Source organism: Dendrobates tinctorius, unplaced genomic scaffold (assembly GCF_039654945.1).
Source record: "Dendrobates tinctorius isolate UK_male_01 unplaced genomic scaffold, ASM3965494v1 ptg000086l, whole genome shotgun sequence".
NCBI lineage: Eukaryota > Metazoa > Chordata > Amphibia > Anura > Dendrobatidae > Dendrobates > Dendrobates tinctorius.
Window position 1 is genome coordinate 69,122,126 of NW_027361754.1, and position 27,957 is coordinate 69,150,082.

Sequence of the window (27,957 nt, forward strand, 5' to 3'; positions counted from 1 at the left end):
GTATCTGTGCACCATGAATTGTGATATTGTGAGATTCTCTCACCCGGGGCCTACAAAGACCTGGAGCCAGCCCTACATGTAGGTCATAGGAAACGGAATAAAGTGATACCTTCAATCTACGATCCGAGGTCTTAAACCAGAGAAATTCACATTTTTCTTAATATGTATATGAGCTGTTAAGATCTCTGGGCCGAATATAGATCTCTCCAAGAATCTGCCTCCAGAGATTATGGTAAATTAAAGGAGGCGTTACCAGTGTGAGACATGTAATGACTGGCAATCTGTTCTCCTGATCTACATAAACAATAAGGTCTGGAGGCAGATTCTCAGAGAGATCTGTAAGCAGACTTTTATTGATTCCAATTTAGGAATGACATTTTAATAACTTTTTATCGCATTTTTTTAGGGTGTAGTGGTGACAACAATAAGAAAAGTTTCAATTTTGGTTATTTTTTTTATATATATATATTTTTTTTTCATGTTACAACTATTACCATGTGGGTTAATTACATTTATATTTTTCATAGACCAGAATTTTATGGACCGAGTCATACCACATATTTATATTTTTAATTTACTTATTTTTAATGGGGAAAAAGAGGGGCAATTTCAATTTTCGTATTTTTCAAAATTAATTTTTTTTAATTTTTTTCATTCCCTCAGAGGATTTGCATACTACAATACCAGTGCTGCAGGATAATTCACAATCTCCTATGAAGCTCAGCTATAAAAGGTACCAAGAGGACAGTGACTGGACCCTACTCAGGTCCCTTAGCCGCCATGCGGGGTATGATGGGAGGCAGTGCCCATGATGACCTCTGGCGTTAGAAACTGACAGCAGGGTTTATATGGCTAACAGCAGGGATCGGAGCTCATTTCTGTTTGGGACAGATCCAGACAATGTAATCTGGCATCAGGATCTGAGCCTCCTCATCATGTACACGGAGTGATATTGTGTTAAGGGGTTAAACTTAAAAATGGCTGTTCTATCTCCTTTGATCGTTGCCCAACATACACAATGTTATAGTGGTAAGTTGATGTCCCCTTAACAACAGACTGGGTGGGATCAGCTGACAGTGTGAGGTGTATGGCGGATTCTGGACTCTGATGTTGGGGGAGAGAAGTATCCGGCTTCTTGGGCCGATTCTTTTGTTCTATGGTAACTACCCAGACCTGTTGGGGAAATAGATCTAATGTGTTCATGATAAATGGCACTATTCTATAGAAGTCAGATGGGACTTTGTAGGACAGTTGGTCCATGCATGAAGCACATACAGACATGGTAAAATCTGTTGGTACCCCTTGTTTAATGACACAAAAACCCACAATGGTGACAGAAATAACTTGAATCTGACAATAGTAATAATAAATCAAAAATCTAAAAATACCTGTCGAGAGGTGCAGAAGTCTCATGGACAGTTACAGGAATCGTTTGATTGCAGTGATTGCCTCAAAAGGTTGTGCAACAAAATAAGTTAAGGGTACCATCATTTCTGCCCAGGCCTATTTCATGAGGTTTTTTTTTTAAATTCTGTGGAAGCATGGTTGAAAAGCAATGTCTGACTTGGATTTGTTTATTTTCATAGATTTTTGATTTATTATTAGTTTTGTCAGATTCAAGTTATTTCTGTCACCATTGTAGGTTTTTCTGTCATTAAACGAGGGGTACCAACAATTTTGACCACGTGTGTGATAATTGCATCCAGGGTTGGGACAGATCAAAACTCTAGGGAATGTGCCTATCAAAGTTGAACTCATGCATAGAATCAGTCTAATGTGTATGGGGGCTTTTACCCTAACTTCGGCCAAATCTACTAAGATCGATGGGTTCAGTCGAAAGACTAATATCAGACATACAAGTTATGTTGGGGGAGAGAAGGATCTGACATGTTAAATATCAGATTGCAGATACTTTTCTTCTAGGCGAAAGTCGCCATCAGATAGGTCTGGCAGCCGCGCTCTCATAAAGAATGCAGGAGAGCTCTAGGGAAAGTGAGCACTCCAGTGTATGAGAGAGAGGCAAGATAGCCGACAATCGCACAAGTCATCGATCAGCTGGCCGTTATCTAAAGTGTATGGGGGGGCTTAAGTCTTAAACATCTGAGGCCTATGACAGTTTATCTGCAGATCAGTGTCAGAACTAGCTTATTTTAGAAGTATCTGCTCTATGACCATCACATTTTTAAGGGATCTACCCAAAATTTACCTTGATCTTCCAATGGTCTGCAGGTAAATTTCTCACTCTGTTCAATAAGTCTACCTCTTTCCAAATCCCCTAGTAGGCCATGAAGAAGCGAGAAACAGAGGTCCCCCTTTATTAGTCTGTGTGAAGAACAGCGCTTTATGGTGGCTCAGCCTCAACCATATATTCCATGGTGCACCATTCAGCTAGATTTCCTCTGCGTCTGAGCCCTGGTTCAGCTTTGAACGTAAAAAGGGGGATTTCGCATTGAGATATTCCTCTTGACGGACCCAATGAGAAAGCCAATAGCGTCAGTCCTGAGACTCCTTGGAGTGTCACTCAAGACTCTTCCTTCTATGTAAGAAGTGCAATCATGAGGAGAGTTGAGTGAATGTTTCAAAATTCGGTTCAGAGGCGAATTTTGTTTTTGCAATATTCGCCGAACACAGCCGAACGTCATTGGAGTCAATGGGAGTTCAAATTATCGAATATGTTCGGAACCGATCATCAAACAAATTCAGCATGAATACGATACCAATATGGCAAATTCAGATTCAGCGACCGATTTCATATATATTCGCTCAACTCTAATCATCACTCTAATAGCTGAACTTCTTTAGGCCACAAAACATAGAAGACCCAGAGACCAAAAAAAATTGGGGCCACACATAGGGTTATCCAACAATTTCTTGACCATGATCATCAACAATTGTGAGAAAGGGTCATTTTGTTCCCCAGCTACATGTGAGATACTCTCCAAATAAAGAGATGATCAACGTTTACGGAAACCGTTGAAAAGAAGTGGTTTGCATCGTTCCATTCATTCCAATGCATGGTTTCGAGCTAGCATAAATCAAGCCCTTACTATTACAGTCTGTGTTATAGATGAAGTGTCTCCAAACCTAAATTTAAGCGGAGAACCCCTTTAAGCATGACAAGCTAACATAGAATATACTATAAAGACGTCTTTCTAAATTTTACTGGCTCCAATCATCAGTTCAGGCAGGAGGTGCATTTTTAGGAATAGTCACAAAAAACTTAAACAAAAGCAAGCAATGCAGCCAGGCAATGAGTGAAGGCAGCAGCATGGGGTTACACAGGTATGGATATTACCAGCAGGTAGGGAAAAGTAAGGAATCCACCTTAAAGAGCTTTAGTTAGGCCACAGCTGGAGTAATGCATTCATTTCTGTAGACCACATCTCCAGAGTGGTATTAACAAACTAGAAAAAGAAAGAAGAGCAACTAGATGGTGCATGGTTTTCAGGAAAAACGCATGAAAATTGAATCAAAGAAGAAAACCTACATCGGTGACCATTAACTTGTGACTACACCAAGCTGAGAATAGAAACCTGTTAGAAAGTAATCATGGATATTCTTAAAAGGGGTTGTCCAACTTGTCCAGGTTTGGAAAAGAGGGTCTACTGATTTCCTTGAAAGCGCATTTGCTGGATCTAATTTTGAAATTTGCCGAACTGCAATATCAAACGCAACCCATGGACAGACGTGGACAATCCTGGACAACTCTTAGGCATCATGGGTGTAAAGCATACAGAAATCACTGTTAAATATTTGTATATAGACAAGACAGAAACCAAACCTCAAACCCATTTAGATGCCATGGTATAAGGGTATAACTATGGGGGGATGCAAAAGTTACAGTTGTACCTTGGGATCGGTAATGGAGGCAAGATAAAGGCCATTCTGCTCCATATGAGGACATCTATACTTTAAGAGGCCAGTGATCACTTGGGGGGGCAGGTCTGATACCAGGTTGCGCCTCAATAATGTACAATCTAATGCTGGTCAATCCTAAAAAATAGTGCAACCAATTCACTGTGGCAAAAGGTCAAGACAGACATATCATCTATGGAAAATTTTTGTGTCTAGTTAAAGGGGTTGTTCAGGTTTATCACAAACATCTGCAGATAATTAAGTGAGGTTGCGCATGTCTAGTCAGAATGCGATATGTTGGGCTCTCCACCAGGACTGGAGAATCCTGACAACGCCCACTGTGCGTGCTCGTGAGGAGTCAAAAGTCTGCAGTCATATAGAGTGACTAAAGACTTTCATGGAAAACCTAGACAAGCATAGGAATTAATGTTCATTAAAGGGGGATGTCCACTACTTGGGTAACCATTTCTTACATGATGGATTCCACTGTTAAAAAGGAAGCTAACCTCCCGCACAGGTCTGATGACTTTTCAGCCATGTCAACGCTGGGTCTCCCGATGCTCACATGACATTATTATGCACCCGATAAGAAGCTGGTCATGGGCAGCTTCACCAAAACTTTCCTCAGACATCTAGGGAAGGTGCATAACAATGTCAGGAAAGCACCAGGACAACCAGCGCCAATATTATTGGATCGGCAAAGTAGGGCTGGTCCTACAATGTCACTTGTAATACACGCTCTCTCCCAACTTCTCCATACAGTGGGTACAGAGAGTATTAAGACCCTTTCAAAAATTTTTAACTCTTTGTTCCATTGCAGCCATTTGGTAAATTCAAAAAAGTTCCTTTTTTTCTTATTAATGTACACTCTGCACCCCATCTACGCTGAAAAAAACAGAAATATAGAAATCTTTACAAATTTATTTAAAAAAGAAAGAGAAGAAAAAACTGCTAGCAGACAGTTCTGGCAGAGGTTATCACCCCGTAAAATAAAAAAATTAGGCATTAAAATGCTAACTGCCCGCTCCTATTCTTTCACAACAACAAAGAGTCAGGAGACCCCTATTGATATCAGACCTTTCGAATCCACTGAAATCGGCAGGCTCTGATGACTTTTATCTAATGTTTAATCGACCGCATGCATCCCTTACATGAAGTGTTTAACACAACCACAGCGACCCGATAACTCGGCGAGAGATGTTACACGCAGTTTACGTCATGATTAAAACATTATTTTCTCGGTAAAGTCGCACTAACTTCATACTAGGAGGTTTTTCATTTGTCTTTTATGCAAACTTTTCAGCTGCGTTTTACAGTACCAGCTATATCTACGAGATTTCAGAAATCTCATGCACACACTTTTTTCTCATCGGTATTTTGTCCTTTGCATTTTTTTTTTTGCACAATGACGCATTTCACTTCTTTCATGATTTTTTCAGCGTTTTTCACCCATTGACATGAATGGGTGGGAAAAAAAAACACTGAAAATCCGCAGCAAAATCGCAAGTATCAGGTTTTGCTGCAGACAAAACACACACGCAGAAAAAAAAACACCTAGTGTGAACTTACACTAAAGGCCCCTTTACATTTAGCGATGCACCAGCGATCCCGACAATGATATGACGCGGTCAGGATCGCTGGTGCATCGCTAAATGGTCGCTAGTGAGCTGCCACACAGGCAGATCTCACAGCGATGCAGCAGCGATACAGCGGTCGTTACTTACCTTTCAGACGCGGCGATCCTGACGTCCTCCCGCCCGCGTCGGCGCCAGCAGGAAGCGCCCGACGAGAAATGGAGCTGTGCGATCAGCGACAGACAGCGGGGGAGCCGGTCGGAGGTAAGTATCACACATAGCGATATCGCTATAACGTCACCAAATCGGTGACGCTTTAGCGATATTGCTAACGATATCGCTATGTGTAAAACCCCCCCTTTAGTTAGCTGGCTACATAGGGTTTTAGCGCTATTTACTTGTAGATTAACCCAATATGTACAGATAATTTTTTTTTTTTTTACATCATTTTCGAGTTTAATTCATATCACAGTCTTTATTACAAAACAAAAGTTGTAATCTTGCAATTTTCAGCCTGGCCACTAAGGGCTATTTTAGACTCATACTTCCTATATTTTTAGCAAAAGTTTTCAGCAGTCTCGTTATCATCAGAGGCAGGATTACAATGACCGGTAACACCTCTATATACAGCTGATAACACAGGATCCACTAATCACAATAGTCAATGTCACAGCTGACCCTGCTCCCTTCACAATCACCTCTGCACACGCTCATGCAAAAGATAAGACTATGTGCATTTGTTGTTTCCTGAAACAAGAAGAAATAGGAGTCTAAAAATCCCAAATAGTGTGAAAATTGCAACATTACTTGTATTTTTTTTATGTTCCATATAACAATTCGTATTAAAAATACATTTAACGTAAAACCTGATGTAAAAAGGTCACCTTCTAATGACACATTCCCTTTAAATATGTATATTATGAGTATACGGAATGTAATGGGGTGCACTTTTATCCTGTTTGATGTTGAAGGTAACTGCAGCACAAGGACATTTTCCAATTATGGAGTCGGCTCTGTGAGCACTTTGTCTTTGCAGAAGACTGTTCCAAAGCTTTCTGGGTTTCATACGCTTCATTTATATCAAACGTTCTTCCGCACGCAGCTCCGTTTGGGATCTGAAAAGAAGGAGTCGTCTCCGAGACATTATAATGACCTTGTCTCGTGAATAAGTATTCACGCTGTGAAATCCTGGTGTGGAGCAAACATCAAATGCCGTTAGCTGTTGGGATTTGATTTGGGAAATGAAATGCAATATAAATGACTTTTCTGTCCTCTACATACCGTGCACCCCATATAAGTAGCAAGAGATCGCTGAATCTTAAGGCAGCTCCCAACAAGAGCAAACATCTCTCATCATCAGATGAGAACTAATGGAAGGGTCAATCAGAGCGATCAGAACAACCGACAAGTGGTGCCAATACGGACTAGAGCCTCGTGACCACTATACAACACAAAGAAGGTTCTCGGATAATACCCACCTTTTTATCACTAGTGATGGAGCTCACCTGCTGCCCCGTCTACAGGGAAGTTACTGCATCCTGATATTTATGGCCCCCATTTCTATAATGCCTGTAGAATTTAAACTGCAGTGAGCTCCCCCTAGTGGCGACTATTTTCGGTCAAAATTTTAGTTCCAGTGAAAACAAACTATCATCTATCCACAAGATAAGTTACTGATCGGTGAGGGTCCGAATAGTTAGGTAGATTGGTGGGATATTTTCCCAGATGAGGAACCTATATCTCCCTTACTAAACGGAGTAGCAGGCCTGATGCCTGACTGCTTCTCCATTCAATCTCTATAGGGCTGATGGAAAAAGCCAAGCACAAGGAGTAAATGGAGAAGGGGTTGAGCATCTACACTGTTTTTAGGACAATTCGAGTAGAACAAGTTCTCTATTTTGCATATCACTGCAGGTCCTAGAGGTTGGACCCCCACCGTTCAGCAAGGTTGGACCCGCACCGATCAGCAAGTTACCACCCATCCTGCGGGTAATGCAATAACTTATTTTAACCAAACAAGCCCTTTAAAAGAGGTTTTCCAGGACAATTTTAAATTTTAACCATCGGCAAACTAACTGCCCAACTGCCTGTTCTATCCGGTGCAGGCTCAGAGCGGTCACTAACCGCTCCTCCCGGCAATTCTGCAGCTTCTCTTCTTCTTCCAGGCTGCTCTGTCTATGGGGCATGACTGCCGACGTCATACTGATTGACACCCGGCTCCCCTCAGTTAGGCAGTGGAGAGCTAGCTATCAATCAGCATGACCGACAGTCATGCCCCATGAACAGAGCAGAGCGGAAGAGAAGCTGCTCTATCAGTGTGACGTCAGCGGAAGCCGCAAAATCGCCCCAGGAGCGGTCTGTGACTGCTTTGTGTCAGCAGAGATCTGCACTGAGCAGTACAGGCAGGTAGTTGGCAACTACCTGACAGTTAGTTCTTAGGCCCACAGTAAATAAAAAAAAATTAAAAAAAATAAAAATAAAAATTGGCCCGGACAACCCTTTTTAAGAAGCTGTCCACTACTTGATCAACTTCTTCTCATACTACTCGCTTAAATAATAAAGCTTATACTTGCCTTCTGTGATAGCGCCATTCCTGCGGTGTCGGCAGTGGCTCTCCCCGGGGCTCTTGTGCGATGTCTCGATTCAGACAAGTCAAACATGAAGAAGTCAGATCAGCTGCAACCCGGACTTCCTCTTCATGATCGATTAGTCCGAAGGTGGGGATAGTGACGGGAACACTGACTGGGAGCCGATGTCACGTGTTACAACACTGTACGAGAGCTCCCGGGAGAGCGACTCCAGACACCGCGGGAACGGCGCCGGCACGGGAGGCGAGTATAGGCCTTATTTTATAGAGGCCAAACATTTTGATCAATAAGGGGTTGTCCTAGTAGTGGGGACTGACAAATAATTTCTGGTGGATATTGATAAATACAAAGTATGGTACATTTGGTAGAACGCACTTATGGTTTTAGGACCATTGCAAATTTTGCTATGAACTCTGATTTCTGTAGAGATCTGTTCATGTGATTTTGTACCTTTAAGAAAAAGTATCCTATGTATTTTTAAGCTGAAAATAATGGCACTTTCTGACACTGCGCAGATCTTCTCTTGATGATTGGGGTACTGCGGTAACGTATGTAATATGCTCACTCAGTCTAGTTCCATGCTAGAAACAAGTTATCTCAGCATGGATGTCAAGTTATGGAACCATCACTTAAATAAAGGATGTCCATGTGCGTAAAGCCAGTGCTACAGTCAGAATGCTGGGGCCAGAGTCGGACTGGCCCACGGGTGAATAGGTTAATCCACCAGTGGGCCTCCTACTCCCCTATATGAACAGTAGCTGGCACAGTACACTTGGTTCAATAATGTCTGCATTTTGCTGAACAGTGGGCCCTCGGTGAAAATCTTACTGCTGGGCCCTTGGCATTCCAGTCAGACATGTGGATGGGGAAATTATTTGTAGACCAGATTGACAATACTGCAACAAATAGTGGGCCCGGGCATATAGGGTGGGCTGAAACTCTCCCAATGGGAGTCTTACCCATCCGACATGGTCTATTCACTGGATAAGTCATAAATGTATAAAGGGTGAGTACATAATCATGCTCGTGGACAGTTCAAAGCTTCCCACAAAATAAGTACACCCCTCTCTTGATCTTATGAACATTATAACTATAAGAAAAAATTTCCAGAAAACTTGCGACTTACTTACCTTTATCTACACTATAATGTACTACAACCAAACACCCAAAAGATATATAAAACTATTAAAAAAACTATAACTGGCAAAGATACAAATCTTCTTTATCCACACATCAGCTGTGAAAACGGAGGGGACTGGTTTAGCTACTGAAATAGGGAGACAGACAGCCCCCTCCACTGCTCCTAACTTTAGGTTTGGACAGACAATCCTTTTAATCTGACAATGGTGTAACAACAGATTATAGCAAATATTCTGGACCATAGGAAGATTATATACAAGTCACTTGGGCAGAAATTTTCGAGACAATATAGGATTATCATCACATGATAAGCAGCTAGAACGTCTTTTGAAATCAAATTTCATCATTTATTACAAACAGATATTACTTGTTTTTGCCTCCAGACAAAATTTCTTATTGCAGAGCCCAAAATATAGATCCATATTTCCGGTCACTTTATGTGCCTGACAAACTCAAAGGAAAAGAATACCCCCCCCCCGTGTAACAAGTCATCCTTACCTCCCACATGTAGACATTGTTCTTCACTTGAGAACGCTTCTTCTTCTCTCCGGCAAAAGGTCCAAATTTCTTGCCTCTTGGGAGTAACTTTCTGGCCCAAATACCTAGAATAATAATGGGTGTCACATTTACAACTTGATATCCGTTTCCTGATCTCATCTCCATATACATACACATATATATATATATATATATATATATATATATATATATATTCGCACACACACAGATGAATAGTATGGCCAAACATGTGTTCTCAATGGGGGAAAACCACTGCTGGACACCTCTGGTGGCAACGTACGGCAGATTGGCAGTTAGCAAATCCCACCAAGGACAACATCTGCATGGAGTTTGTATATGTTCGATCCTCCGCGGCTGCATGTCTCACGGCTGCTGGGATTTCCTGTTTGTTAGACAATCCCTGCATGTGTTGCGGCTCTCGAATAGCCGGGGGGACATGCAGCCGCGGGGACTCAAACATAGTATTGGAGCACTCTGAAGACACTTAGCACTGGGCATGCTCAGATAACACCTTATCCCAGCAAGATCGCTTATCACTACTGGGCACAGATGCATCTGCCATCTCCTATCAGAACATATTAAGAATCATCCAAGCAAAAGAGGACTCATAGGAAAATCAGTAGTTAGGAATGTTTCGGAGCAGTCAGGTTAGGCATACGGAGACTCCTCCGACACCTAAGATACAGCGGAAATGTCCAGATCTGATTATTATTGCGGTCAGATAACGTGGTACATTCTCCATCCTGCATAACAATGGGGGTATCGGAGTGTCGAAGGAGCAGATCCCACCAGTGATGAGGATTACCATGTGCGATAATGGAGGCGAATCTTCCTTCTCCTTTCATCGTACTAGGACTGATATTATCATTCTGCCATTTAGAGAGGTAGGAGCATCAGCCTCTGGCTTATACGTGGCACGGCTCCTGGTATTCACGCTCTCTAGGGTCTTTTTCAATATTAGACTCTGGTGTCTTTGAGTCGTGGGGAGTTCCACAAGTCTAGAGACAAGGCGCCAGGATGGCTACACAATGCCCAAGAGGTGAAATCAGGCAGGATTTTCTGTGGCACTTGCCAGTAACAGCCTGGTAATTGTGATTCTACATCAACGCCTCCGATTAAAGCTTTTGCAAACACTTTAAGACTCTTCTCCATGATTAGTGCAGTGCTATGTGTGCAGTTCAAGCAACAGAAACCATGACAGACCCTATAGCAGGCAAAGGTGGAATCCACCACGAGTGGAAGCCATAACCGACCCTATAACAGTCAGTCACTGGTGGGATCCATCACGAGTGGAAGCCATGACCGACCCTATTGCAGTCAGTCACTGGTGGGAGGAAACCATGACCGACCCTATAGCAGTCAGTCACTGGTGGGATTCATCATGAGTGGAAACCATGACCGACCCTATAGCAGTCAGTCACTGGTGGGATCCATTACGGGGGGAGGCCATGACGCAGTCACCACAAGACCACCACCAATAAATGTTAATGGCGACCGTTGTAAATGTTTCTGACATAGAGAATGCGCATATTAGCTCCATAATTTTCCTATAGGTTTTCACAGACAAATGGATCATAATGAATTACATAGATCCGGTAAAAATGAAAGCCATAAGACCCATGCAAACACGTTATCCTTTCTAGTCCGTCAATACTTAGTGGTTAACTCTGTAGCCCTGGGGTCCCCAGTTCAAATCCCACCAAGGACATCTGCAAGGAGTTTGTATGTTCTCCCCTTGTTTGTGTGGGTTTCCTCCGGGTTCTGCGGTTTTCTCGCACACTCCAAAGACATAATGATAGAGAATCTAGATTGTGAGCCCCAATGGGGACAGTGATGTCTGTAAAGCGTGACAGAATATGTTGGCCCTATGCAGGCAAGCATAATAAATATTCTAATCTTTAAAAAGAAAAAAAAAAAAAAAAAAACAAAACAGAATCAACAGACCTTCATTACAAATACGACCATGTTCACACCTTTACAACGAAAGCCACATTTGCTGGTGTCACAGTGCCCAACAAATCCTAATCTATAATGGGGGTCTACCATTTTGGGGGCCATCAATCATACTCACAGGACGAATAATGCTGCATGCAGTACTGCTGTCCCTACCATCACCTCTGACAGACTTTGCAACACAGGCTTAACTACAAAAGCGTGCACAGCTTTGTTCACATTGTGCGTTTCTGCTGCGAGGAAAAAAAAAAAAAAAAAGCTGCATTTTACAGCACAACCAGTGACATTTCTAAAATCTCAAGCGCACTGTGTTTTTTTCCTTGAGTATTTTGAGCAGCGGTGTTTTTTTTCCCCCAATATGCTGTATATCAATTCTTTCAGGTTGTTTTTGCAGTTTTGCAGCGTTTTTCACCCATTCAAGCTGATGGTAAAAAAACACAAAAACAAAAGTAAAAACGTATAGAAAACGCATTAAAAAAACCGCTTATTTTAAGCAATGTTTTTCCCACAAGAATAATTTTCATTACAATAAATGTGCCTTTACTCTTATCACTGTCCTTTTTGTTTTTTTGTGGACTGATTTTCTGCAAAAGAAAAAAAAAAAAAAAAAAAAAAAAGGGGTCGTGTGCTACTTTGATACATGCGAATCAACATCGCTTTATTAATCCAGTACTATAAAAAAGGCAGGTAATAAAATATCCGCTGCGCTCCCAGGCAACATGTTTCAGACCTGCATGGTCCTTTGTACAGGCTTGATAAAGGACCATATAGGTCTGAAACATGTTGCCTGGGAGCGCGGCGGATATTTCTTTTCTGCCTTTTTTATTGTTATGCTGTTGTGTTCAACCACTTTTTGTGCCTTTTATACTACTGGATCAATAAAGCAATTCTTTTAAGAAGGTGAGTGCCGGCTATTGTTCGGACTGTTAAAAAAGGACGTTAAAAAAAAACAAACGGACTACAAATGAATCCAGCACTTGAAAATAAACAATAATGTGCTTCACGTATGAGAAAACAAAAAGATATGTAAAACCAACCTAAAGGCTTATGTTTTGGTCACATTTTTTTCCATGTGTATTTCTTTTTATGCAGGCAAAAATAACAGTTTTTACACTACCAGCAAAGTAAATGAGATTTCTCAGATCTCATGCACATGATGCTTATTTTCTTCCTTGCAGATCTGAACCATCAGCGTTTTCTCTGATCTGCAGCAGGTCAATTCTATTGCACTATTTTTTACCCATTCAAACGTCAAAATTATGTGTGTTTCACACCGCGGTTTTCCTGCCAACTCACTTTTTTTTTTTTTTTGCTGCAGAACAATCTGGATCAAATACTCAACGTCTGCTCACAGCACGGATCAGGATTCCATCAGTTCTAAAACATTATAGATGTCAATGAGAAATGATACTTAGTGAGAGAAGCACCCATCAATGAAACCTTGTTCAAGGGGTTCTCCACTGCGGCCACTTACACTACAATGTTTCTAATGGACACACTCTAGGAGATAAAGGGGTATTCCATCTCCAAGATCCTATCCCAATATGTAGGAGAAATAATAAGATTATTAGCAAATAGCTCCATTTAGAAATGTTGTGTAGTTCTTCTGATTAACTTTGTCTATTTCCTCATGTGCAGGCATGGCAGGACCTTATGTATCCATGGTTATGACCACTAGCAACTAGCTAAATAACAGTCACTGCATCAGTGGTCATAACCATGGATGCCTAAGGTCCTGCAATGCCTGCGCATGAGGAAAGAGATATAGCGAATCAGAAGAACTATACTTCATTACTAAGTACTAGTACTAGGAAGTAGTTGCTAATATTATTACTACATATTGAGATAGGATCTTGGAGATGGGAATACCTCTTTAAGGCTCAATTAAACATCCAGGCAAATCGATCTGAGATTGGACTGCAGTTCATGGATCGGCCACGGCTCTCCCAACCTCATTAGAAATACATGAAGTTGTCGTGCTCGGGTTGGGAGACTCGTGCCACTCTGTGCATTAGTGGTCCGCTCTCGGACTGATGGGCATGGGCAACGGATTGAGCCTTAAGTCTGTATACAATCCTCTTCTAGAGAATAGAAGGAGTCTTCCCATTGCAGTAGGGGGTAAGATATTGCTAGAATACGCCATCACTTAATGATCGCTGAAGGTCTGACTTCTGGGACACCGACTGATCCCGAGAACGAAGAGGCTGAGGACTACAATCCCATCGCAGAGTTTCCTTTTTAGAGGGGCCACTAGCTGTAGCAGGGCTCCAATCAAGTGAAAAAGACACAGCACTAAAGCAGAGCTGCTGTCCCTTTATTCTCAAGATGACCGGGGGTATCAAAGATCAGTCCTCCAGTGATCATTAAATCTGAAGTCATCATCTACCCATAGGACTGGGGGTCTGACTCAAGGGACCCCCAACGATCCCCAGAATGGAACTCAGCAAAGCTCCGTCTCCAAAAGGATCGCCTGACCTCCGCTCCTTTCATGGCCAATGGTTCTTCTGAAGAAAGTCGAGCACAGCGTCCCACAAGCGATGAATGTGACGGAGGTCAAACATGGGCCCCTGTAATCCATTCCAGCAGTGCTCCGCAGAGGCTCGGTCTCGGGGTCACGGAGCCACCCCAGTGATTTGGGGAAAAACCTCCAAGTGATGACATATCGTAGCGATGAGCTATGATGTAGGAAAATGGGAATAACGCCAAATAAAACTTTACAATTGATCATTATTATACGAGAGCATTATGGGGTTGCCTGAAGTCATCGATCACAGTAATGGATAAGACACTCTAAGAAAAAATAAAATCACTGCAGCTTTCTGAGCTTACCCAGTCTCAACTGATGAACAGCGGAGGGGGCGAGCAGCACTTCCTCGGGAAGCCCCCTATGAACATGTTCAGGCACTTCAGCCAACGTCTCCGCTACCTCTGGAGGTTTTACTGCATCCTACAAGTCAAAGCGCAAGAACAAGAGCTAATTACATCTGTAAACATACAACTGGTCATTAGAAGCCCCCTAAAAAAATGTACCAGATCGGTAAGTTTTCTGTCAATGTACACAGAAAGCTACCAATCAGTAATGTGGGCGGGGTTATAGAAGGGCTCAGCATTCTAAGCTCTGCTAGATCTGCAGCAGAAAAACTGTGATTCTATCACAACCGCTGCTCCCAGTAAACAAATTGATACATCGCTGGAATCAGGGTCTCTGTCCCTACATTATGCGGCAGTCAGATTAAATAGCAAAAACAGATTCCCTTTAAGGTGGATATCCATTTTTTGGCATTTCTTTTTTTTCCATACATGTATGTTATGTTGGCTTAAAAAATATAATTTCATAGATTGTGAGCTTGCGAGCAGGGCCCTCATTCCTCTTGGTATCTGTTATGATCTATGTGATTATTGTTATGCTGTAATGTCTTACTGTCTGAAAAAGTCCCCTCTAAAATGTAAAGTGCTGCAGAATATGTCAGCACTATAGAAATAAAAATTATAATTTTTGCAATATGTTTTTAAGTGTTATACTATTTTGCTTTTCCAAACTCTTCGTTTCCCTGTGTATTCAACTTTAATGAGGTCTGTGCTCCTAAAACTGCTGAGAAGAGCTAAAACAAAGAAACTCTCCCATTGTGCAGTCAAAAGGAGCTCACTGACATTTTCTCAGTTAACCCATTCTGCAGCCATCAATTGACAGTGCAACACTTGGGTTATTGAAGGCAAAAATTTAGTACAACCCAAAATGATTTTTAGTCCAAAATACATGCATTTCAGAAAACAATTATTCCCAAAGGATAACCCGTAGTCCTTTTCCAGTTTTATTGACAAATTAGTTGCCAAAAGACCCAATTTTAATTGGTCAGATCGGTGAAACTGACCACAAGAGACGAGGATAGTTTCCGATTGGTTGCTGTAGAGTAAATGTAATAGAGCTTTACCTACAATAAGAATAGACACCTCGATCTCCCCTCTAAAATGGAAATTTGTGTGACCAATTCATACAACCTGTAGGCGGCAGGGAATCGATGCACATTTATTTCGCTCCCATCCGCCAAGGCTTAATCAGGATCAATGTAACCTCTAATTACACTTCTCTCCCATCAGTCCGGAGTACAGCGAGGACACATCGCAGGACTCACTCTGGCTGAGGACACATTTCCCGGCATGTATGCCATTGACAGTCAGATGTTTTTATACCAAACATCACAGATGAGTGAATGAATAGGGGAAAAAAATTACAGCTCAGATGTCTCTTATGAATGAGAAATTAAACATAAGGCAGGAGGTTACTGGTGCGGAAAAGAGAATGCTGTCAGCTGTAAAAAAAAAACAAAAAAAAAAAATACAAAAACATAAAATGTAAGTAGCGGCACAGAAAAAGGCTAATTCAGACAGTGATTATGAATACAGTGATGTCACAGTACAGAAATACACACGATGATGTTACTGTACAGATAATATATACAATGAAGTCACAGTATAGTGATAACACAGAGTGATGTCACTGTACAGGGATAATAAATACCGTGAGGTCACAGTACTGATATAATAAATACGGTGAGGTCATAGTATAGATACAATAAATACAGTGATGTCACAGTACAGGGATAATAAATACGGTGAAGTCACTGTACAGAGATAAATACCGTGAGATCACTGTACAGAGATAAATACCGTGAGATCACAGTACAGAGATAATAAATACGGTGAGGTCACTGTACAGAGATAATAAATACAGTGAGGTCACAGTACAGAGATAATAAAGTGAAGTCACCATGCAGGGATAATAAATATGGTGAGGTCACAGTACAGAGATAATAAATACAGTGAAGTCACTGTACAGAGATAATAAAAACTGTGTGGTCACTGTACAGAGATAAACAACATTCGTACGTACAGCCTCCATTGGCAAAAAAAAGTTGTGGGTCTGGGAAAATGGTGACACAAACCACAATTTTTATTTTTTTTTACAAACTTTAGAATTATTCCACTAAAATAATTTAAAAACTACTCACACTATGTGCACACATTAAGTATTTGGTGCTCAAATTTCTGCCCTATTTCTGCATTTCTTGGCATGGAAAAAGCAGCATAAATTACGTATGTTTTTTTACATGCATTTTTGTTGCTGATTTTTCCCTATTCATTAGCATGTGTGAAGTCTGCAGCAAAACGCTGACAGAATTGTCATGCTGAAGATTTAAATCTGTAAGTCAAAAATAAGCAAAGTGTGCATGAGACTTCAGGATTCTCATCCACTTTGCTGGCATCAGGAATCCCCTTCAGGTTTTGTGACAAGTCTGTGCAGAAAAAAAAATGTGACAAATCTGCAATGTGTGCACAGACCCTAAGCTTGCTATGGCCATAATCATAAAAATATTATTAATAATAATTAATTGACATTCATACAGCTTCATTAACAAAAAAAGTAGAAACATGACCATGTCCTGGAAAAGTTCAGCTAAGGTCGGGGTCAGACATGCAAGAAACTCGCACGAGTCTCACAAGTCAATACCCGGCACTGCCGCCGGCACTCGGGACTGGAGCATGCGGCTGCATAGAAATACATGGGTATTGACTTGCGAGACTCGTGCGAGTGTCTCACATGTTTGACCCCGGCCTAATTCTGGGAGTCAATTTCCATCCTGAGCCGATTTCCAAACATATAGGCGAGATTTGTTGATTTTTTAAATTCAAATTTGACATCTTCATAAAATTTATCCCCAAAATTTGATTCACAGCAAATTAGTTTGCGGTAAATCTAACTATTGCAAAGCATCTAATTGCCCAAAAAAGGCACGTAGAGCACTCAGAGGTCTTCTAGGACTACAATGAACCCCTTTTGAGCTCTTTAAGCAAAATATACCCTTACTAAAGTCCATGGAACTTCAACCCATCTAAGGCTATGTTCACACTGCGCTTTTGTGGCGGTTTGTCTGCAGGCAAAACCTGCTCTCTTGGCAGTAGAAAAAAAAAAAAAAAAAGAAGAAGAAGGTATTGCTGGGTTTTTCGGGATCCCAAAGTTAAGCTTTGCTTCCACCATAGAAGAATGAAAAAATTCAAGGTGTTAGGTCACCAATGCAAGACATATGTGAAACCATAAAAAAAAGGGCAATTTGATCAAATTAATTTAGAGGAAAAGATTTTTATGTCTGAAAAAAATTGTGACTATTCTGAGAACAAAAGTTAACTCGAGTTTATGAAAAAATACATAATTACAAATGTAACAGTGGGGAGAGTTGAATTGGTTGGGAATAGTTTACCCAAAACATTGGCTGAGCATTGAGTTTGTAGGATATTGTTTACTTTCACACTTTGGTCAGCCCTTGAGTTGGTCAGGTATTGTTCAATTTCACACCTTGGTAAGCCACCATTTTACTTTACACATATTACTAATTTAATTAAACTGTAGTAGTCCTAAAGCCGGGATCCCACTACCTTGTGTGATGCGAGAAATTTGCACGAGTCTTTCTCATCAACACCCAGCACTGCCGCCGGCACTCGGGATCAGAGCAGTGGCTACTTAGAAATGCATAGAAATAAATGCAGCCGCTGCTCCGGTCCTGAGTGCCAGTGGCAGCGCTGGGTGTTGATGCGAGAGACACATGCAAGTTTCTCACATCACACACGGTAGTGTGATCCTGGCCTAACTGACATTCTCATTTGATGAGACCAATACATTATGGTTTAAACTTGAGAAAATCACAAAAAATAAAATGTGTATACTGCTGTGCCTGCTTTTGTTTCACTAAAAATGCAACAAAACCTGATACCTGAATTTTTTGCACTTACTCATTGCGTCCTATGAGTGAAAAAAAAAACTGCTGCAAGATAGTGACATGCTGCAGTTTTCAAAAAGGCAGCAGTTTTCCAATTCAGCCAGGAAATAAAAAACAATGTGCATGAGATTTCAGAAATCTCATAGCTTTTGATGGTACTGTAAAATGCAGCTTAAAATTTGCATTTAAAAAATGCAGCAAAAATGCAACGTGTGAACATAGTCTAACTAGGGGGGAAATGAATGGTAAGTGGTGGTAGCCAACAATCTATTTAATAACAGACTGCAGTTTTAAAGTTTTTAGTATCCTTCAATTGTTAAAGCGGTCCAAAAATAAACCCTTTTTGGGAGTAGTTGCCTACCTCACAGGTGTTTATACAAAGGCGGTACAAATGGACAAAGCTGTGGCTTTTTCACACAAGGTGATGCAAATATTATCCATTTAAGGAGTGTGAAAAGCCCTTTTCTTTGCTAAATAAAGAAGAATAAGCTTTTCACAAGCATTCCAAAAATTATCCCTTTATTTAGGGAGCAAAAACGTGTGCGGTTTTGAAAGTGAAGAACTAGTGGTTTTCAACAATGAACACAAAAAATTGTCCCTTTTTGGGGTTCCCCAATATGATTTCAGTGCCCCTACCACCACAGTATTAACTGGATAAAATAATTTCCTTACGCGGAAAGCACACTAGCGAGCAGCATCCGACGAGAGAGTGTCAGATGTGATCTGCTAATGACCCTTGGCTCCTGCTCTGCTGACAAGCGTGATCCGAGTGTCATGCTACTGTGCTCCGATCCTCTCGCATGACAGGATCGGAGCACAGCTGCGGAGGAGCCAGAGAAAGTAATGTCTCCATCTCCTCTGCTGCCAGTGTCAACAGGAATCGCACTGCACTCGGGTGATTTCAGAGTGTATTGCAAGATTTGTATGTGTGCGAGTGAGCCGAGTCTCGCTGCCGATTCGGCATGAGAAAATAATCATAGATGTGAGCTGCTCCTTTGGTTAACATTCGACTGAGTGCAATCCAATTTTTCATCGGATTGCACTCGCCGATTAAATTGCAAGTGGAAGCGAGCCCTAAAGCTGATGGTGTCGCTGTCAGAAGCCACATCATTCTGCCGCAACTTAAATAAGCTGTGTGACATATATTCCACTATGCCTCTTGCTTCATCTACACTGATATGCTTGCCAGAGACAAGGGAGGCCAAATGTGACTTGTTTTGTACTGATACTGCCAAGGATGGCTGCTACCTGCAGTGCTGGTGGTGCAGTGGCTAGCGGATCCAACATTTTTAATCATAGTATGAGTTTTTTCTCTCATGCTACGTCATGCATTGCCAGTGCCACTTTTTCGTTTAACGTATATTTTGGACACAAGTTTACCATTTACAATTTTTTCGGTATGGAAGTTAATATTAACCCTTTATTCCACATGCTGAATTGTGATAGAAAACGGTCACAGAGGTGAAAGTCAGAAAATATCATACTACAGGACACTGAACGGATCTCTGGTTGCTTTCGCACTTACCTGATTCATTGTGAGCTGCTGGTGGTTTCAAGGAAGCCACACATCACAAAGTCGTCATCTCCCGGTTTACATGTGCACTGAAAGATTAAAAACAAAAAAAATGTTAAAGATGTATTGATACGTTAGTAACAATAAGGCCTCATTCAGACGTCCATTTTTTCTTTTTGCGTTTCAGAAAAGAAAACAAAACATTTCTAATCGGTGGGCTAGCTTACAGTTTTATTCATTTTTGTTCCATGTGTCCGTATTTTTTTATCCACTATGTCATGATATTTTCTTGAATGCAAAGAAAAATGAATAAAAAAATATTCCAAGTTTTTCCTACTCATTGGGGTATGTGCACTCCTGCCGAAAAAAAAATAGTAAAAAATAAACCTAAAAAAAAAACAAAACAAAAACAAACCACAGGCACTATAATGTCAAGACGTCATTTCTGTGCATATGCTCTATCTTTTTTTTACTTCTTTAACCTTTTTTGGCTTTGAAAGCCATGAAGTGGCTAAAAGAAGTGGCCCGACCATTATTTAGGCAGCTTCCACCATTATTTTACGTGTAATATAAAATGTTTAAAAAAGACGCCAATGGTAAAGCCACCACAAAAAAAAACAAACAAAAAAACTAAAAAAGACGTACAGTAAAACGCTTCAGTAAATACGCTGTCAATGTATTCCTGAGGTGTCTTCAAAAACTATGCGGGTATGGTTTGCGCGTACAATGAGAAACTCTGATAAAAAACCTGATGTAAAAACCTAACAAGAAAACACAAAATGACAAATTTGCAAAAATACTCTGCAGTAAAAAATAAGATAGTAATCAGCAAGTGCTGGATAACAAATACAGGGTATTTAGTTGATACATTTTTTGCAAAAAGCAAGCTGCTCCACCAAGTCAGGGTAACCCTTCACGGAGCAGTCCCTATCTAATGTATTTAAAACCTGAACATGTGAACAGTGTCTAAATGAACAGGATACAGACAGGCACCCCCCCAGTATGGGCTCGTGGTGCAAGACAGCTCATTTATGTAAAAACCTGATGTCTGAACAAGGCCATCAAATAAATTCATGTGTGTCACTTATTATTTTGCATTTAATCTCCAAATTTTAACACGCGATGTAGATCACATATGCATTTATTGGCAAGACTCCTCCTACGCGATATTTTTACGTCTGCATAATTAGCAACACTTGTATCCCGAATTTCCTGACATTTGTAAGACCATCCCACATTCAGCTCAGAGTCCCTGACATTTGTGGTTGAAGTCGCATAAAATCTGTCAGAAAAAAAAATGTCCGTCAAACTCTGTATGAAAGTAAAGGCTTCGTGAAACTATTGTGGGGAGGAGGACCCCTATATAGTGATTGGGCCAGAACCAGGGGGACCGCCATCAGGGTTATTGAAGAAACCACATCAGGGGAATTACAAAGGGAGACATGTGATTGAAGTTGTCAGGGCAACAGGGGGCGGGGCGAGGGAAAAAGGAGCAGGGGGCGCGCTAAGGTGGCAGTTGAAGGAGAGCCTGACAGGAAGGAGAGAGTCGTGCGGCAGAGAGAGGACTGTGGCAACTGACGGTGTGGAAAAGAGAGACAGGCAGGAGACTGAAAAGGGAAAATTTGGGACTGACCGAAGGTTGACGCGTAAGAGACTCTCCCCGGGAGTTTCCCCCCGCAAACATTCAGATAAAGTGACGGCCGCTGATTCCCTCCGTGGTGTGACAGGACCGGGATCTCAGGCGACCGCTGCGACGACACAGCAATCCGGTACAGTGGCCAGGACACTGCCCCCCTGTCTTCTCCCACAGCTGCGGCCCCGTCATCACCGACCTCAGGGGACGTCACCCCGCTATAGGCGGCCGCAGAGCCCCGTCCCGGTTACTGAGGGGACACTGAGCAGAATTTGTTAACGTTTATGTTTTTTGAAACTGCGTCATGACCTGGCTGGGGAACGAGCGCCTCTAAACGGACGCCTGGGAGATTGACCTCCCGAACAGTCTCTTCAGGGCCTGCTGTGCCCCCACCGTTCCCATTTCTTCAGGGCCTGTTGTGCCCCACCGTGCCAGCTTCTTCAGGGCCCGTTGTGCCCCACCGACCCCATTTCTTCAGGGTCCGTTGCGCCCCACCGTCCAGTTTCTTCAGGGCCTGTTGCGCCCCATCGTTCCGGTTTCTACAGGGCCCGTTGCGCCCCACCGTCCAGTTTCTTCAGGGCCTGCTGCGCCCCATCGTTCTGGTCTCTTCGGGGCTGGACAAGCACAAGTCCTTCCGGGAAGTCGTGGATTACAAGGCAGCCACATCTGCAACCCCTGAGTGGTCGTGAACTCGAGCGACGCCCGGAAGGCTAAGTGTATTATAGAAAAAATAAGGACCCTTTTTGTTTTTAATGTTGTTTTACGAGTCCCTGCGAGGACAAATAGGTGTTTCCCCTTTGTCTGATTGAAGCAGTTTAGCCCTTGCGGCTTTAAAACTTATAAAAGTTTATTTCACCCCACATTCAGTCTCGTGTCTCGTCACTGCATCCTGTGAGCCTGCTCGAACCCTACACTTGGCGTAGTCGGCAGGACGCAGTCTCCGAGCGCGGACAGTGGTGGCCCCGAACATGGGGGAGCTGTAAGCTCTGTAAATAATGAGGGTCCCCGTACCAGCATTTCATTGGGGGCCATGTTGAACAACCTGCCTAGATTCTCTGGCTCAAATACTATGCTATGGAGCTGGACAGAGCGGATGAGGGGGCTTATTCGGATGCACCCAATGACCCCTGACCTGGAAGCTGAAGTGGCACTCATGGCCCTAGACGGGGAGGTGCGGAGGTCAGTGATGTTGAAACCTCCGGGGCACCGCAACACTTTTGAAAAGGTGTTGCAGATAGTGGAACAGACCCACGGGGATCCCACTAATGTGGGAGAGTTAAGGACCCGACTGTTTAGCCGGATGCAGGCAGAGGGGGATACGATTACTCAGTATATGAATGTACTCCAAGAGTTGCATACGGCTATTGAAAGAAAAGATGGGGTAGGGGTAGGACCTGTTGACATAACCCTACGTGACCTACTGGTGACTGGACTGCGAGATCCACTGATAAAGCAGGCTTTAAGGGAACGGATCAGAATGAATCCCCAAATCGACTTTTCAGAAGTGGGAAGTCAGGCACGGGTTCAGGAGCAAGAGCAGGGGATGGCGGTCCCCGTGGGGAAGGTCCGAGGTGTGGAGGCCTCCTCGAACACCGTTGAGGAACCTCAATGGGTGGAGGAGATGAAGCGTGAATTGAAAAATATAAAGAGCGAGTTGGCTGAAGTAAAGAGAAGAACCGAACCGGAGACTGGGCGACCCAGTGCTAATCCCGGTCCCTGGGGGTCACGCTCTCCGCGGGGTGGTCAATCTCTACCGGCCCGGTGTTATGAGTGTGGAGAACCAGGCCACTTCGCCCGAGAGTGTCCGCGGCGTGGGAGATACCCACCCCGGCGGCCATTAAACTAAAGGGCTCCGGGCTGGGGGGACGCCGCTCGGAGCCGAAAACCACAACTAGGGGTGGTGGAAGTCCCAAAGATTTGGTAGCAAAGTGTCCTGAAGTTTGGGCAGAAGTAGAGGGCCGGGCCGTCCGGTGTCTGGTGGACACGGGGTCACAAGTAACCACTATGCCCGCAGCGTACTTTCAACAAAACTTTCCGGAGGCAGCAAGGCCTCAGTGGGGGCCCATGATTAGACTAGTAGCCGCCAACCAACTGCCGGTTCCGGTTGCCGGGGTAGTGTGGGTGCAGGTGACATTGTGCGGTAAACCCCTCGGCCGCAGAGGGGTGGTGCTGACTCAAGGAGAAGCTGATCAACGACACCCCGTCACCCTAGGCATGAATATTTTAAAAGAGTTTGGTAACCTGTTGCTTAATGATCCCACACAAAGGACACTGAAGCAGTGGGGTTCTCGCACAGCTCAGGGACAGGTATTCCAGCAGCTGGTGCGAGGTGCATCGGGACTGCCAGGAGGGTGAGGCTCTGGGCAAGGTCATCGCGACAGCGGCACCCCTGCTTGTGCTGCCTCCTGGACAGACAGTGGTGGCCCTGCCAATTCGGGCCCCGATACCTTTGGAAGGCGTAGAGGTGCAGGTGGAGCCGTGTCACTCAGAGCACTTACCTCCTGGCATACTGGTGGCCCGTTCCCTCGCTACGGTGCGAAAAGGAACCGCCCTGGTCCGCTGCGTTAACCTTGAAGACCGAGATATCATTCTGAAAGCACGGACTGTACTGGCCAAACTAGTAAAGCCTCTAGAAGAAGTGCTGCCCGCTGCTGCGGTTCAATTACGAGTACACCCCGAGGATCCTGGGGAGGTAACAATACGAACCCTACAGGCCCACGAAGTCTCGACACAAGAGAAGGGCAGAAATATTTTGGAGCAGATGCGGGCCGAGCTTTCTGGACTAACTGCGGCCCAACTTTCACAAGTAAAAGCATTGCTGGGACAGTACCATGAAGTATTTGCTAGTCATGAGGACGACTTTGGGTGTACCACCGCCATCACTCATGAGATCCCCACAGCAGGAGCGGCCCCTACCCGAGAACGATATCGACAGATTCCGCCACAACTCTATCAGGAGGTGAAAACTTTGCTGGCTCAGATGCTACAAAAAGGGGTGATACAGGAAAGTCAAAGCCCTTGGGCGGCCCCCATCGTGTTGGTCCGGAAGAAAGATGGTACACTACGATTCTGTGTGGATTATCGTAAATTGAATGCTTGCACTATTAAAGACTCATACCCACTGCCCCGCATAGAAGAATCTCTGTCTGCATTGGGTAAAGAAACATATTTTTCGACCCTGGACTTGGCCAGTGGGTACTGGCAGGTGCCTATGTCAGAAGAGGACAGAGCTCAGACGGCGTTCATAGCGCCCATGGGACTGTTTGAGTTTAATCGAATGCCATTCGGGCTGGCCAACGCCTCCGGGACATTTCAGCGATTGATGGAGCGATGTCTAGGGGATCTCAATTTTGAGGCCACGTTGATCTACCTGGTCGACATCATTGTCTATGCCGCCTCCTTCGAGGACCACCTGAAGCGGTTGGGACAGGTACTCAGCCGGCTGCAAAAGTACGGGTTGAAGGTGAAGCCTCAGAAATGTCACCTATTTCGCTCTCAGATTGAGTATCTGGGTCATGTCGTTTCGGCAGAAGGTGTGAGGCCATCCCGGGAGAAGATTGCTGCTATCCAGGAATGGCCTACCCCCGAGACGGTGAAAGACGTGCGGGCTTTTCTGGGGTTAGCTGGATATTACCGTCGTTTCGTAAAGAATTTTGCATGTCGAGCTCGAGCCCTGCATGACCTGCTGAAGGGGGCTTCTGCTGGGGCCAATGGGCGAAAAATCCAGTGGCAACACCCTCAGGAAGAGGCCTTCCGAGATCTCAAGGCTGCACTCTCGGATGCCCCAGTGTTGGCTTATGCGGATTTCTCTCAGCCGTTCATCCTGCACACTGACGGGAGTCTTCACGGGCTAGGAGCTGTGTTGTCACAGGTTCAGGATGGCCGGGAAAGGGTGATCGCATATAGAAGCCGTTCACTCCATGACTCCGAGCGTAACCCTGATAATTACAGCTCTTTTAAGCTCGAGCTCCTCGCAGTGGTGTGGGCTATGACGGAGAGATTCGCAGAGTACCTAGCGGGCTCCGAGGTGGTAGTGCGAACTGACAACAACCCACTGGCTCATTTGGAAAACGCCAAGTTGGGGGCTTTGGAGCAGCGATGGGTGGCCCGAATGGCGAAGTACAATTACAAGATTATTTACAAAAGAGGGGCCGAGAATGTTCATGCAGATGCTCTCTCTAGGATTCGACATACAACTCCCAGACAGAATCGAGACGAAGAATTAGAAGGAGAGGAAATACCGTTCGCTCTTACCGCTGCCGTGCTCACCAATGTTGATGAAAAAGTATCTTCCCCAGAGGCCCACAGGGGCATCCTGGAACAATCTCGTGATAAGTGGATACAACAGCAACAAGAAGATGAAGAAGTTGGACTTCTCCGGACATGGGTCACCGCTGGTCAATTACCCACTGATACTCAATGACAAGCTTTGACCCAAGACCTGTCGCTGATGCTGCGACAATGGGAGAGACTGATTATCCGAAGGGGATTACTGTACCGTAAGATCACTTCGCAAACAACCTCAACGACTGTTTGGCAGGTGGTTACGCCCGGAGCTCAACTACACGAACTGGCTCGAGAGGCTCACGAAAAAGGGGCCCACTTTGGAGTCAAAAAGACTTTGCAATGGTTACAACAGAAAGTTTATCACCCACGCTTGTCGGCTGTTGTGGACGAAGTTTGCCGTACTTGCTGCTTATGTGAATTGGCCAAACCGCCTGCTCAGAGGGCCGCAACACAGACGATTGTGACTTCAGAACCCTTGGAGCTCCTGACGGTGGATTATCTGCACATTGGTCCCGCATTCCAGGGATACGAACACTGCCTCGTCATGGTCGATCATTTCACCAAATTCGCTGTGGTTACCCCTACTCGAGACCAGACCGCGGAATCAGCCGCCTCCGCAATTTGCAGAAACTTTATACAAGTGTACGGCTGTCCTCAACGTATACATTCCGACCAGGGAGCATGTTTTTTTGGGGAAAGTTATGGAGGAACTACATCATCTTTATGGGATTGATAAATCTCGGACTACACCATATCACCCGCAAGGGAATGGGGCTTGTGAGCGATTTAATCGGACATTGATTCAAATGCTACGCACTCTGGAGAGTGACAAGAAAGCTCGTTGGCCTGAATATGTTTCTGAATTAGTGTGGGTTTATAATAATCGGGTACATCGAGTAACGGGCTATACTCCTTATTTCCTGCTGTTCGGACGAGAGGGAAAAGGGATCACGGAGGTAGAGTTGGACCCCGAAGAGCCTCAGCCCTGGACCGGAGTGTCGTCTTGGGTCCGAAATCATCGCCACAGGTTGCAAACTCTTCACCGAATTGTACATACCAAACTTCAAGACTGGGAACACCCAGGGAAGAATATAACCTCCCCTCCCCATCTCCAAATCGGGGACAGTGTGCTTGTACTAGATCAACGCCCCCAGAATAAACTGGAGTCACGTTGGGAAGAGAGTCCTTATCGGGTACTACGCCGTATCCATCCAGAAGGACCTGTATACGAAATACGGCCCGAGCAGGATGAAACACTGCCCACCCGCATTGTGCATCGTAATATGTTACGCCCGTGTATTTCCACCGACCCGAAGCAACTGGAACCCGTCCCGAAGACATCCGAACCGGAGTCCATATGCTGGGACTCGGACAACGAGGATTTCCCTCCAGTTCCCAAGGGCCCTCCACCCAATAATGAGCCAGTTGACACAATTGGCCCACCGGCATCTTGCAGCCCACCGACGTCCACCACCCCAGAAGATTCCACCCCAGTCGAACTTAGACGCTCCGAGCGGTCAACAGCCGGCAAACCCCCCGAACGGTATGAACAAGACCAGTACATTTGGCAACAAATATTGACACCTTTACTGGCCAATCTCAAGACTAACACCCTCGCCCGAGGACTGGCGAGCTTACAGGGTGGGGGAATGTGGGGAGGAGGACCCCTATATAGTGATTGGGCCGGAACCAGGGGGACCGCCATCAGGGTTATTGAAGAAACCACATCAGGGGAATTACAAAGGGAGACATGTGATTGAAGTTGTCAGGGCAACAGGGGGCGGGGCGAGGGAAAAAGGAGCAGGGGGCGCGCTAAGGTGGCAGTTGAAGGAGAGCCTGACAGGAAGGAGAGAGCCGTGTGGCAGAGAGAGGACTGTGGCAACTGACGGTGTGGAAAAGAGAGACAGGCAGGAGACTGAAAAGGGAAAATTTGGGACTGACCGAAGGTTGACGCGTAAGAGACTCTCCCCGGGAGTTTCCCCCCGCAAACATTCAGATAAAGTGACGGCCGCTGATTCCCTCCGTGGTGTGACAGGACCGGGATCTCAGGCGACCGCTGCGACGACACAGAAATCCAGTACAGTGGCCAGGACACTGCCCCCCTGTCTTCTCCCACAGCTGC

The 27,957-nt window shown here is 44.1% G+C and overlaps 1 protein-coding gene across 5 annotated transcripts in view; it reads right to left on the reverse strand.

Annotated features, from left to right (window-relative positions):
• Positions 1 to 27,957, reverse strand: part of PRDM2 (PR/SET domain 2) — a 126,400-nt gene that overhangs the window by 76,618 nt on the left and 21,825 nt on the right. For all 5 annotated transcript variants that reach the window (XM_073585555.1, XM_073585556.1, XM_073585554.1 and 2 more), the window contains 3 exons: positions 19,928 to 20,004; positions 14,459 to 14,576; positions 9,656 to 9,759 (listed from right to left, as the gene is read on the reverse strand). In XM_073585555.1, the coding sequence (XP_073441656.1) occupies positions 9,656 to 9,759; positions 14,459 to 14,576; positions 19,928 to 19,936 (231 nt within the window). In that variant the 5' untranslated portion in view covers positions 19,937 to 20,004. The remainder of the gene's footprint in view (positions 1 to 9,655; positions 9,760 to 14,458; positions 14,577 to 19,927; positions 20,005 to 27,957) is intronic.